The sequence below is a fragment of the Clavelina lepadiformis genome, chromosome 4 (genome assembly GCF_947623445.1).
Source record: "Clavelina lepadiformis chromosome 4, kaClaLepa1.1, whole genome shotgun sequence".
NCBI lineage: Eukaryota > Metazoa > Chordata > Ascidiacea > Aplousobranchia > Clavelinidae > Clavelina > Clavelina lepadiformis.
The window spans coordinates 10,583,974-10,598,385 of NC_135243.1; the positions used below are offsets into that span (position 1 = coordinate 10,583,974).

The 14,412-nt window shown below is 34.2% G+C and overlaps 1 protein-coding gene across 1 annotated transcript in view; it reads right to left on the reverse strand.

The window, feature by feature from the left end:
• Nucleotides 1–8,036, reverse strand: part of LOC143451322 (nuclear pore complex protein Nup85-like) — a 28,372-nt gene extending 20,336 nt beyond the window's left edge. The window contains exons 1-9 of the mRNA XM_076951779.1: nucleotides 7,898–8,036; nucleotides 5,803–5,905; nucleotides 5,020–5,124; nucleotides 3,359–3,416; nucleotides 3,193–3,266; nucleotides 3,042–3,076; nucleotides 2,421–2,490; nucleotides 299–450; nucleotides 108–173 (exon numbers count right to left, since the gene is read on the reverse strand). Of these exons, the coding sequence (XP_076807894.1) occupies nucleotides 108–173; nucleotides 299–450; nucleotides 2,421–2,490; nucleotides 3,042–3,076; nucleotides 3,193–3,266; nucleotides 3,359–3,416; nucleotides 5,020–5,124; nucleotides 5,803–5,905; nucleotides 7,898–7,933 (699 nt within the window). The 5' untranslated portion in view covers nucleotides 7,934–8,036. The remainder of the gene's footprint in view (nucleotides 1–107; nucleotides 174–298; nucleotides 451–2,420; nucleotides 2,491–3,041; nucleotides 3,077–3,192; nucleotides 3,267–3,358; nucleotides 3,417–5,019; nucleotides 5,125–5,802; nucleotides 5,906–7,897) is intronic.
• Nucleotides 8,037–14,412: the final 6,376 nt, after the last annotated feature.

Genomic DNA, 14,412 nt, shown 5'->3' on the forward strand with positions numbered 1-14,412 from the left:
TCAAAGCAGCCATTTAGCTTATCTAAAATCACTGATCATAAAAACAGTGAGCACAATACACAAATACTTGTTAAACATTTGTAAATTTTGTGAAATATCGCACTTACATCATGTTCTTGTGTTTGGAATGCAGGATGTAACTTCAACATTTCTCGTACTTCTGAAGTCCGCCCCTGTTTATAATGTTCATAATTTGCAAAGTGTAATGGGGATTTAAAAATTTCTACTTTTTAAAACAAGTCCTTTTTATCGTATACGAGTTTATATATATCTTTTAAATTACAAACACAGACTTTACTTGCAAAGCAAGGGTGTAGATAGCTGGCCAATAGTTGGGGTGTTGGGCTGGGGAACCATAATCATCAGCATTATAACATAATCTCACATAATCATCAGCAACTGGAAAATGCCACTTACACCATTCTACTAGTTGGATTAAGACAGTTCCATCTGTGTCAATATTAACATGAATTTAATGTTGAAACAATTATTGACATTACTGCAAAATTAAGATCTTGTTTGTTTGTATACATGAAGCTGCATTTTCTGGTTATTTCATTATAGTATCAGTATATTCTGCAGTGCTTGCTCTGGAATATATTCAAATTGAGAGTTTTTAAATCCATACAGCTCAAGAAATAGAAAAGTGCAAAATCATGCATCTGATCAAAACCACTTCCATACATTGCTATAAACACAAAAGTGCTAATTGGTGGTTGTAGAAACTGTACGTTTGAAGGGCAGTCTTCCAAATCTTGAGTAGAGCATTGTTCAAAAGCCAAAGGTGATGCCCCAGAATCATCAAGAGCAAACAAAGGATTGTCATTAATGATGATAACATATCCATATTGTTCAGCAGTGATGGTCTATATCTTGTAAGGAACCGATTCTCGTTTTCGTTGCAGTGGACTCAGGGGCAGATACATTTGCGTTTTGACAGCATCTAGAAATTCTGGCCACTGTACGCCGATGCTGCATGCGACTAGTGTTTCTACTTCATGCCAGTTATGCAGTCCGCAATTAAAGCGTTGTACAAGACGTCATTCTCTGTACCTTCTCCTGACTTATAAAATTGCGTCCAAATTAACAAGGGTGTTGACATAACTGCGGTTGGTTCAACCTGGAGCTTAAGTTTTTCGTATAAGCTGTTGTCATATCGAACTGCACAACAAGCAATTTTCTTAGTATTGGACTTAGTTTTTCATAGTTCTTGGTGCCTGCTTCTGCACCATATTCAACTTAACCTGCTCCAGTAAATTAAGCATGAAAGCAGCAGCATCCTTTTGCGCAGCTGCTGTTGCATCCACACTTTCACACGAACTTTCAAACACAGATGAAAATGAGCAAAACTTTACCCAAGGTCTAACTTTGGGGAAAGGTGGAAAAGACTCAACATGGATAAAGCCGGGCCCAAATCACCACTTTTTAAACTGCAGGTCCTGCCATGCTCGCCAAATGTTACCAATTTTTTTAGTGCTGGTTCAAACAGACCTACAGTTAACTATATCGGATTCTACCGTAAAAACAGTAACACAGGTCACATCTACCAGCAGTACACGTTACCGCAAAAGTCACGGCATAGTCAAATTAATCAGTTTTTCTGACAGGAGGTGGAAAAGATGGCGACACCACGTTACAGTAGTTGCCCAGTAAAATAATGCCTGGAATCATTCAAGATAGTTTTTAAAAAAAACTAAGTGAAAGATTTTATTCAAAATACTAGTAAACCCTCTTATATTCCTACGAAACATATCTAGCAAAACTACGAACAATATTTATGAAAGTGTAAAAATTTCCACACTTTTACAAATCTGTTAAAATCTCCCCAAATGGCGAATGAACCAATTCAAACCATATGCAAAATCCCAAAAAGATTTAGCAGTTTCTTGATCAAAACAATCATATAGTGTACAAGTATAAATCAGTCATAGAATGTCAACAAAAAGGTTGAATTTAGGCCAAAATCTTAATACTTTCCTGTAAAATCACAGTTTTGCACGTTTGTGATTAAAGCAAAGAACCAGTGACGACCAATGTACCACATAAACTTAAAAACAATGATAAATTAAACAAAATATAGAAAACATGTTTAACAATGTAGTTTAAGGTAGAATAAGCTTATTGCTTATTATTTCATCGCTTTGAAAACTTAGGTATAACCAACACAATGGTGTAAACTATAACACAACCCTAGCTACACTGCAGCTAGTCAGGTGTCTGAGTGACGGCCCCCTTCAATTAACAAAACCAATGAGGCATGAAAAACAATAAATGATTTCATCAAAAGTCAATGAAATATGACCAGATTAACCCGCAGGAAAGTGACAATTAGATGAGGGTATAACATGGGACACAACAAGGTATGATTAACAGAAACTGATAAGGGAACAAAAAGCAGCATAACACAGTACATACTATACCTGGTGAGTTTTCTATAAAGAGTATTTCACATAAACTCCATATTAGCTCCATCATACTATACAGCTGCATCTAACAAAATTTAAAAAAACTTAATTAACTAAATGCGTGAAATCATAGCATGGAGCTAAATTGATAAATAACTGACATTGCAAACTTTCTTGACACACCTTCCAAGAATGCCTACTAAAAAGGTAAAATTCAAATGTTAACACTGTTAATTTAACAGCATATGTACGACCATTGTCTATGTACGTATACATATTCATTATATATCCAACGATTAGATAAATCGTGGACGTTGTAAACCTATTGCTAATTTCAAAATCGGTTATTTATGATCTGTAACAAATAGCCGATGGTGAAGATTTTTGTTATCATTTAAATAATTAATTATTAACTAGAAAGAAAGGGAAATTTATGCATACTACGTTTGAAACTATTTGAATTTTTTTCAAGTTTTGATAGAAATTACAATATCTCATGTAATTTCATTGAACAATGCCAAACATTGACCGTATTTTAGTAATTGTAAGAGGTCGGGCCCCAAAATATGAATTTCCAGGTCACAAGCGGATTATTTAAAAGTACTTGAGCAGATGCATGACAATTCACAAAATTACCTGCTTTTCAAGCTCCTCGTCAAATTCTTCAGAACCTTTAACAAAACGCGTTTAAAAAGGCTGTTCCAATATAAGCTATGTATTCAGGTCAACCAAAAATTTGGGGAACAGATAACATTAAAAAATACTAAAAGACGACAAATTAGAAAACCTTCAAACTTCTGACGAAGCTCCATAAAACAAGACTGTAAAATAGATCGGTAATTTCGGCTGAATTTCAATAACCTGAAAGCAAAACAGCAGAAGTGTAAAGTGTTATAATATAAAATTCACAGCAATATCTGTGAATTGAGACTAAGGTTTAAAAATGTACTTACTGAGATTTTGTTGGTTTCCCACTAATTTCTGCTTGCTGTTGAACTCCAACAAAGACCACTAAAATCGTAACAAGAAAGTACATTACCGATAACGATAACAGTGATAAAAACATGGAAAGGTTAAACAGAATGTTCAATACATGTAACCAAATGTTTTACTAATGCTTGAATATTTGAACCAAATACTAATATCGAAAATTAAAATAAAATTTTAAAAACTTTTTCTTTCAACAGTTTGCCACAACAACGCCTAAAACTTAAATAATAGAGTTGGTATAAAAAGTAAAATTCATCTGCCACAACAATTAGGCCATTAACATTAAGTTTGAAAAATAATATAATAGCTTTAAAATCACATTTTATTTTTTCTGGAAGAGTTACAGATTAATCTGCAAAAACTTCCTATTCGCTCATAGTACAGGTATTACAGAAAAGACTCTTATAATGCAAAAAGAACTTGACTTGAAAATTATGGTACAATTCATGTTTGCTACACTGTACTAAATGTTAGGTACAAGCACCTATACTTGAAATACAGTAATTATAATTATACATCATTATAACATGCCAAGATATAACACAATTAAATCAAGGATGCCAAAAACGATGGCAAAAATTTTGAAACAAATGCGCTCTACGCTGTAAACAAAGAGACCAACGATTAACAGTGAATAGCAATAAATTTGACCAGTAGCAGTATTGTAAAAAATGTACTGCACAACACGTGTGTAGTGGCCATTAAGATATTGGCGCTAATGCGCTGTTACATGTCTTGTGTTGATTGTGTGTTTTGATTGCATATCAATGTATTAAAGTCAATAAACAACTGAAAACAGATATGGAGAAATATTTTTCAGTACAATACAGTTCTCACTTCTCAGCAAAAATAAGATTAATGATATACTGTAATGCAAACATGTTCGAACTTTTAGAGCCTACAAGTTACTTTTGCAAAGTTACGTAAAAACGGTTGACTAATAAAAAAAACTTTCAAACCATTTGTTATTTATGTCTATGCCTTTACATATTTATTTAGTTTGTTTAGAACATAAATTCACTCATTTGTTCACAAGTCACTTGAAGTAACTTCGCAATCGACCTTCAATAGTGATCAACATATTGGGCCTCTCAGCTGTAATGATTAAATTCAGTGCTTCCCAATAGGGGTGCCATGACACAAAAAAGTGTCGGGAGATTGGACAAGGGTGACGCAAAATTTCAGACAAATCACGTGCATCTTAATTTTTTAATAACAAAGTATTTTTTGATTTAAAAGCCACAAAGTAGACTTTTTTTTTCACATTACCGGTAAGGTGATAACCAGTTTCTTTGTAAATAATGTAAAAACAAAAATTGGTTAACAATTTAGAGTGTTGCAAACCAAAAAAAATTGGGAACCACTGGGTAATAGTATTAACTGAAAACAGCAACACAATATGTTTTCTGGTGCTACTTATTACGCATGTTTGTTCACTATATAAAACATAAATCTCAACACTTAACAGTACTGTAATTAGTTACATTCTCAAGTATTAACACAACGAGATTTTGCTTTTTTCAAAATGACATTTAGTGGATCCCAACACTCACCTTATAATAAGGTTTTTTCTTCATATAACTATAAACATTTCATAGTAATTATTAATGCAACAATAACTCACAACGTGATTCATTAACTAGTTTCCTGGCAACTGGTGAATGCATTTCTCTATTCCAGTGAATTTCATGCAAGTAAATAGGGTGTTGGGAAACATCGCGTGGTTGGTCTGTGAAAGAAGATTTTAACACAGTATAATATATAGAAGAAAATGCAAATCTTACCAAGATACAACAGAGGTAGATTTGACCACATAAACAACCGATACAACAGTGTATTGCTATAGTCATGTTTACAGCACTAAAAAACACGTACTAGTATTTATCACCAATAACTCAACTGCTAACTTACAGGAAAACCATCAATTTTTATAATTGCCATTAATTTCCATAATTGCCAAATGCAATGAAAAAAATTACCTTAATATGATTCTAAAGTTCTGTTGAAATGTTTTCTCTTCTATATTCGGTATATTTTACATAGGCAAGTTTGATTTAATTGTAAGGTTACCTCAAAAGCCAAGTAAAAGCAAAAGCATATCTGAAATCCTAGTATGCCAAATAAAAATGTTTCAGTAACACTGCAGTCAGAATTACTAGAAGCAATCATCGCTCTACTAAAGCTAAGGAGTCACATGTTTAATTCTTACTACCGTATTTTACGGACCATAAGGCGCAATTTAAATTCTTTTTTTTCCTCATAAATTGATCGTGCGCCTTATAAGCCGGTGCACCTAATGTATGTGCGTGCGCCTAACGCCTATAATAATGTATTATTACATAAAAAAAACAGAAGTAATTGCACTTCAAAGTAATTATAACAAATCTTAATGAAGAGAAAATCTTACCAACACTGGCAAGAGTATCTGTACTCGCAAACGCCATCAGGCTATGACCCGACTGCCAGTGTGCATGTAATGCATGATGTTCCATTAGCAGATCATAAACTACCTAGAAAGACAACAAAGATTCATTGAAAATGTAAACAAGGCAGATCCAGTGAGCAAAATTATGCTGCAATTTCATGATCTATTTATATCATCATTGACTAATCAGTTACTAGACCTATATACTGTATATATTCATACAACTATATAGAACTTACTGAAAAAAAATACTAACAATGCCATGAGTAAAACCTTCAAACATGATGTTAGTATGAAAAAAGGTCAAATTTTTACACAACTCACAACCCTCACACTCTGTTAAAAATGACACCGCTTTAATTATTTGCTTCATTGTGCAACACTTGTTCCACATTATACAAGAGTGAAAATGATGATAACTACTTCTTTTTTTAAATTAAACATGATTAGTATCATAATCATTTGCAGTATAACAATAGTATTATTTATTTGAGATACACGCTCCTCAAACATTTGTTTTAGTTGTACAAACTGCAGTGGAGTGGGGTTGAAATGTAATCACAGTGTAGTTCGTGGAAAAAGTGTAGCATGTTGTATTTTGAAGTGATTACTTTTATTACATCAAAAACATGAGAAGTTAAGAAACGTTTCGAAGCAAGCAGCGGCATTATCCTGACAAAAAAAAAACAAATTTCAACAAAATCTCAACAGAAAAATCACTCAATGTTTGAACATAAGATATACAGATCTGTATAAAACCACACCAAATTATCTTCCTCAAAACCTTTTTCTGTACACAAATTCCTTAAACTCATATTCTTGCTTTCACATCATCTTCTTAAACTTTTTGCAGGTATCAAACCCTTAAGTTTCACACATGTACATTTACCAAACCTTTTGGTAAAATTTATAAACATACATCAAACAAAGTGGAGCATTGAGGAATATGTTGAGTAGGCGAGCCAAAACTGAGCAGAGCAAAAAGATTTGTTATTCTGTGAAGAATCACCTCAAAATCTGCTTATAAACGCCTCCAAGTAAAATGTATTTTCATATTTAGATAAAGCAGGCTGCGGTGCTTCAAAAAAGCATTACTACATGAATCGGCTATAGCCACCATCATCTTTAATATTTTCTTCTTCATTCGTTCAGCGTTTTTCGAAAATTTAAGAACACTCACAGTGCCTTAGTCAATCCGAAATTTACAGATATTTCAAATGATCACACAATCGTATTAAATCATGTGTTATGCATAATAAAACAATTGATAAAATTAGATGCCGTCTTCTGCTGCTCAAGGTAAAGTACCAGTAACAAATCTTTCCATTGCTTGTTAGCAAGTATCTATTTCTTCACCATATACAAGGTGACGTGATATATTAGGAAATAAACATAGACACATCATGTCGCAGTGAACCTAAACTGCCTTATGTCCATACTTTAAAAATGCATTGGCCTAAATTTATTGCATAACCACACACTTTTCATTTGAGACTTCGGATTAACTTTAGTTGCTTTAAAACAAGTTATAGCAGTCTGCATTTTAACTCTTAACTTATGGCATTTTAACCAAGCTTACCTGAGCACTAAATGCAGTATCAAAAAAAGTAAACTGCTAGAAAGAGGGGCGATAAAATTTAATACTCAATTGCATAAAATGCATGACACAATCCTTTTGGTGGTACAGTACCAACGAGAATCAATAACCCCATTACAGTTCAAGTTAAAATAGATCAATCAAAAGCGTGCCCGCACGAGGGTTTAGGTAAAGCTTCCTTCAGTGCAAAGACAATAAAACCATTAGATAGTTCTGCAACACAACTTCAACTAAGATAAGCTTGGTAACCAAGGCTAGAGTGATAAATATAATCATCATAGAGGTTAAATTCGGGTAAACTTCTGTGTAAAACTAAGTCACAGGATAAAGATTCTATCACTATATCATACCAAATTCTAATTGTAAATCATTTATTCTAATTTAAATACATGAGGACCAAACAAATTAGCAAACATACCAACGAAACCATATAAATAGTATATATATACATACAAATGCTTAAATTATCATAGAGCTTACTATTTCATTAGCGTTGTCAGAGTCTGGTTCTTCCATTGGAATTAATAGATAGCACTAGCAGTACGTATTGTCAGCAATAAAAAGCTAAGTAACCTAGTCTAAATATTCCACGTCGCCTGTATATAGGCCTACTGACACTGTAAAACGTCATATGCAGGTAACATTGTTAAACAAAATTTCAAGCTACAGATTGCAAATTCTAAAAAGGGCTCACTCTCAGTAAGAGATTGCCGCGAAATTTCGAAAAATTTCAGTGATATTTCGTATTCATTCACATACCTGATTTGTTTATCAACTAACCTGAAGCTATAGTCACTCTAGTGCAGAAGTGCACAACCAAATGACGTCATAGCTTGGAAAGTGGGGTTCTAGTATAATAATGCATGAAGTGGTTGTGCACTTTTGCTCTAGAACCAAATTTCGTAAACCTCTAAGACGTCTAAGTGCATTATAATTCTCTGATAGTAACATAATTAACTGATATTGAACTACGTTACTATCAATAAGTTTCTAGAATTCCACTCGTACTAAACTCTGGAAAAAAACCCACAAACGCTTGCCATTTACATAGGTTATTTGAATTTCATTTCAATTAAGCTATTCATACATTCTTATCAAGTCATTTGTGATACCTAGATTCGTAGATTGATCCAACGTTTTGATTTAGGCGCTTTTGCTAACATAGGTCTGGTAAGTTATTTGTGAGTCGAAGTCGTAACTTAACATGCCAGTGCCAGCTAGCAGCTGGTATGCCAGCTGTCGTAGCTGGTATATTGCTTCCAGATTAGTCGGGTCAATATATGAAATTTTTGGCTTGAACCCAAAAAAAATTCCTACAAAAGGTTTTTCAACGGTTTTTTGTAGTATTTATCATCAAGAATAACATATTAAAAATCTAGGAGAAAGAGAAATATTTTTGACATTTTTTATTAAAATTTTTTTTTTTTAATTTAATTTAAAAAATTAAAAAAAATTTTTTTTTGACATTTTTTATCAAAACAGTCACCTGAAATCAATTGTTGTAATGCTTGGTTGTTTCCATACATTCATGAACGTACTTGGAGCAATAGGCACACTTATGGCAGGAACGGGGCTGAAGAGGATTCTTGAAGAAATCTATGGAGAAAACGCTCTTGTCCATATGATGACTGGGAAATCCGTCCAACGGGCATTCCGTGGTCATCTTCTCGTCACTAAGTGTCTGAACCAAATGATTGTGTCTGAAGTATTAGATGATCATCCGAACTTGGGGTCACTTGTAGATGACAGGCAGAGACACTCCACTAGATGACACTCAGGACAGGCAATTGGCAGATGCACCTTCGTGCAGTTTCTAACTGTTTACCAATATTCGCGGCTGCAGGGCACTTCAATTACTTGAAATCTGTTCACTATTACATCCAAGAAATGAACCAACTCCCGAACCGACACCCAGAATTAACTCAAAGGTTTCAACAAGGATACCATGTTATCTGTCGTTCGAATCAGTTTTGGGCAGGTCTCAGCGCAGACTTAGTTATTGAACAGAGCATGATGAGATCGCTGAAGGCGTCGGGAGGTTTAACGCGTGGAACCGGCATGACAGAAGAACAACGATCCTTGTGGACAATGTCGACTCCAATCACGTCTGAGTACAACTATGCCATGCAGGAATTCAATACATTCTCCTACACAACAAGCGAACAACACAATGAAGTAACACAGACTAGGGTTCAGAGAGAGAGTTCTGATCTTGCAAAGCTGAAGACATCACTGGCTGGTTATGTACCTTTTTCTCAGGATCAAACCCTGAGGAATATTGTGAATGGTGTTGTAGCCGAGGATGACGTTAATGTACATGAATTCGAATCAGTCGGAAGGAACATTATGGACAAAATGATTGGACAGTCTGTTTTCTCAATATCTTTTAAGAGGAAGGATAAAGCCAAGACATTTGGAAATGTCTCATTAGTGAATTAGTGAACCTGAAAGAACGATTGACCCAGGTTTGCTTTTTCAACGTTTCCTAGTTGTTTCACAACTAGGGGTCTTATCTCTCGAAGATATCTTGAAGTATGAACTGAGTCCGTTCCCTCCAGCACTTTTTGAAGCAAGGAAAGTGCTCCGGAAGCCTGATAAACCTCAACTTGCGAATGCTATCACAGACTATGGAACCAAGGCAGTTAGGGAAATTCGTGAATCCATAGGAGACACTCCACCAAAAACTCAACACTACGTCATAGATGGAGGTTCACTACTACAGCGGCTACCATGGAAGAGGGGAGAAACCTACGGCTCCATTGCACAATCATATGCTGAATTCACAACTCGGCGTTATCAAAGGGCAACGGTTGTTTTTGACGGGTACCTAGGAGGACCGGCAATCAAGGACAACACACACCAGAGGCGTGGGAAGAATGTGCATGCAGTCATAAGGTTTACGGAAGAGACAGTGTTTGATGGAAAGAAGGATGAGTTTCTCTCAAGGGACGTGAACAAACAAAAAATGATCGACCTGATCAGTGAAACACTTCGGGGTAAAGGCTGCAAAGTGATCAATGCCCCAGGGGATGCTGATGTTCCGATTGTGAAGGCTGCTGTTCTTAGTGCAGTGTCACACTCGACAAAGTTGATTTGAGAAGACACAGATCTGTTGGTCCTGCTTCTTCATTATGCGCAACAAGCAAACAAAGATCTATATTTCCGTTCCGACAAGGCAAATGCTGACAAAGTGTATCATATAAATGAACTGAAAATGGTGATGGGTGAAGAATTATGTTCCCAGTTACTTTTTCTACATGCCTACACTGGATGTGACACAACATCAAGAATCTTTGGTGTGGGTAAGAAATCTGTCTTTCACAAGCTGGTGAAGGGTGATGCTACTCTGAAAGACTGTGTCAATTACTTCCTTCTTCCAAAGCAGACAGCAGCATCCATTGTGAACAAAGGTTGTCAAGCGATGGCTGTGATTTTTGGGGGCACGCGGACTGACTCCATTTACTGACGATTCATAGATGTCTTCAGCCTTATCTACAAGTGACCCCAAGTTCGGATGATCATCTAATACTTCAGACACAATCATTTGGTTCAGACACTTAGTGACGAGAAGATGACCACGGAATGCCCGTTGGACGGATTTCCCAGTCATCATATGGACAAGAGCGTTTTCTCCATAGATTTCTTCAAGAATCCTCTTAAGCCCCGTTCCTGCCATAAGTGTGCCTATTGCTCCAAGTACGTTCATGAATGTATGGAAACAACCAAGCATTACAACAATTGATTTCAGGTGACTGTTTTGATAAAAAATGTCAAAAAAAAATTTTTTTTAATTTTTTAAATTAAATTAAAAAAAAAAATTTTAATAAAAAATGTCAAAAATATTTCTCTTTCTCCTAGATTTTTAATATGTTATTCTTGATGATAAATACTACAAAAAACCGTTGAAAAACATTTTGTAGGAATTTTTTTGGGGTCAAACCATATATTGACCCTACTAGATAGCAGCTAGCAGCGGCCAACATATCAGCTCTTAGTAGTTGGCATATCAGCTATTTTCGTATAGTGGATTTGAAATTCTGGATCGCTAAGAAATTGTTGTAGATAATTCTGGAGTATTCAATTACTCAGTATTGTACAATGTACAACTCCATGCACACCTTATTTTTGTGTGGAAAATTCGTGCAAAATTAATTCCTACCTAATTCAAATGTGTTCCAACTAGTCAAAGAAAAGAACATTACAAAGTTTACAGTTATCAATAGTAAACACTTATTGTACTGGTAATTGAAACACATCGATCGAGTTATCGGATGTAAGGACCGCTAATAACCGTAACTGTAGAAATAAACGTCTCGTGCACGACGCCAAATCAAAGAGTTAAAAAAGAGAAAGATAGACGCAAGTGAAAAACGGGAGTGGAAAAAAGCAACGTTGCTTCATTGGGTTTAGTAAACACATTCATGGGTGTATTAAATCAGGAAAAGTTAAGTCCGCTTTAAAAATATTTTCCGAAAAATATCATTTGTTTTTTAAGTGTAAATAAAAAATTCAATCGAAAATCCTCTTTAAGAACCAAGCACAAAACCAGGATTATGAAATTGTTCAGCTACAAACCTCAAATCAAAGTAAAAATGAAATTAAGTTGTATTATGATTAAAGTTAAGGCAACAACTGAAAAAGAAACACCTTATAATGCAGGTTTTAATTCAGGTGTTGAAGTAAAACTTGACGGTAATAATTTAAATAAAATGTTTAAAAATGATTGAGTATGTCAAGCTTTCAGAGTCAAGTCAAGCTTTTCAAAGTATGTCAAGCTTTCAGATGAATGGAAGTGAATGGCGTTTTTGTGACACCACTGAGCTCCAAACAGATAGAATTGAATATATAGGCTAATGTCTGGTTCATCATGTAATTAAATTTCAAAAGTGCAAAAATCTAAGGAATCTGTGAATAACTTATACAAAATAATGAAGATGATGAATCCATTTAGAGTGACCAAGCAAATAAAAAATCGATATGAAGAATTGAACTGGTCTCTTTTCTATTCTCAAGACTTTGACAAATTAGTTTTGTTTGTTGTGATATTACTTGTGTGAAGTATTACACAACAAACATATTTGTCACAAATACACTGGCGGCTATTGTTGTAATATGAGCGAGGATGATTGATGTTTGATGACTTGTTTTACTTCTGACTCGCTGGTATGAGTTCTCATTCCTCAAACGGGGTGATTATGTTGTTAGTTGCTTAATTCTGTCTATGCATATTACTAAATGATAAAGTTCCCATTTTTATTCATTAATTATCAGACACAAAAGCTTTCACCTTCAGGCAAAGCTTACTGAATGTTACATTGCGCTTGGTAACAAGTAAAAGAGTAAAAGGTAAAGGAAAGATTGCAAACATTACAACAGTATTCATATGGCACACCAGTTCAATCGAGGACATTTATCTGAACGTCATTAAGGAGAATTTAAGCTTGGTCAACAACTGAATTGCAAGATCCCAAAATAAAGTTTCATCGTTTACAAAACAACTCATTATTCGTCACATAACCGTCACAAGACCACCCAAATGTAGAGCTTGATTAGTTAGAATTGCAGTGCCAAATAAAATTCAATTCATTAAACGTACACATTACAATAAACCTATGATTATTCCTTTTCCTATTTATGCTGATTTTAAATCATTTACAGGATCTATCAAAATTTGTCCACCCAATCCTAAAACCAGTTACACTAAAATGTACCTACAACATAAAGTTTCCAGCTTTTGTTATTAGGTATTAATGAATATCAATTGTTCTGATACTCGTCGATCTTTTCCGAACCGCCGGTGATTTATACAATACAAAATAAAGTGAAGACATTTCATAGCTATTTTTAAACAAACTAGAAAATACATCTGAAAAACTGTACAAAAGGTTTTATAATTATATGAAAAAAAAACAAACCCATTTTCATGTTTGTCAATACCCAATAAAAGAAGATCAAACAAAAGCTCGTGATCATTGCCACTTGACTGGAAACTTCCAAAAAAGCCGCTCATCAAAACAATAATTTTAAATTTTGAATTCCTAATTTTCTTCCTGCTATGTTTTATGATTTTCTGGTTGTGGTAAATATATACTAATTAAGAATTCTAGTCTTTGAAAAGAAAACGTAAGCTGTATTATAAATAGTGATGAAAAATACACTTAATATTATAAAACATGTTTGTGTTGATGAAAAAGTTAAAAAAAGAAAATGAAATTTGGTTTCAATTTATAAGCACCGGCCTAAATAATTTTACAAATAACCTACAAATAAGCGATCATAAATTTTTCGATTATTGAAAATTATTTTAATCAAGTCATCTTGTTTAACAAGAAAAGATGTTTTTGCTCATAAATATTTCGATAGTTCCAACAAACTAAAAAAATCCGAAGTACTGTCAAAAGATTTATTATTCAGAACATATTGTTTTACTGATTGTCATTTTTGCCACTCTGTCTTTGTGCTTCGATAACTCACGCAAACTTTGACATTGAAACTTGGTTTATTGATAGGGTCTGCTGAGGAGAAGCACCCTTTTTTCTTTGTAGGTCAGGACGTCATTCATTTAGACATTTAGATGAAATTCTTAAAAAACTATCTGATGCCTTTTGACAAAAGACTGTATACACGTATTGAAAACTTGTTTAACGTCGTTGGCGGAATTGCTGAGTGGTTTGAACAGCGTGCTTTCAATTCTGCCTACTGAGTTCAAAACCTGGCACGAAAACTGAAACATCGGATTGGTTAGGGAAACTTCTTCTTGAAAGGAAGACACATTTTCTTTTGCTTTAGATATCAAGACAATTAGTAAGTTATACTTTTCAAACACTTAAAAACAATCAAACAAATGTAAAACCTGCTATACGGTAACTTCGTCCACCAACCACATTTTTGCCTAAACATTTTCTAACTCACCCTATCTTTCATTGCTTTTACTATAGATGTTACTTAACCTTAAGGTTGCAAAGCTAGAGGAATTTACAAAGTTTTCAATTGAG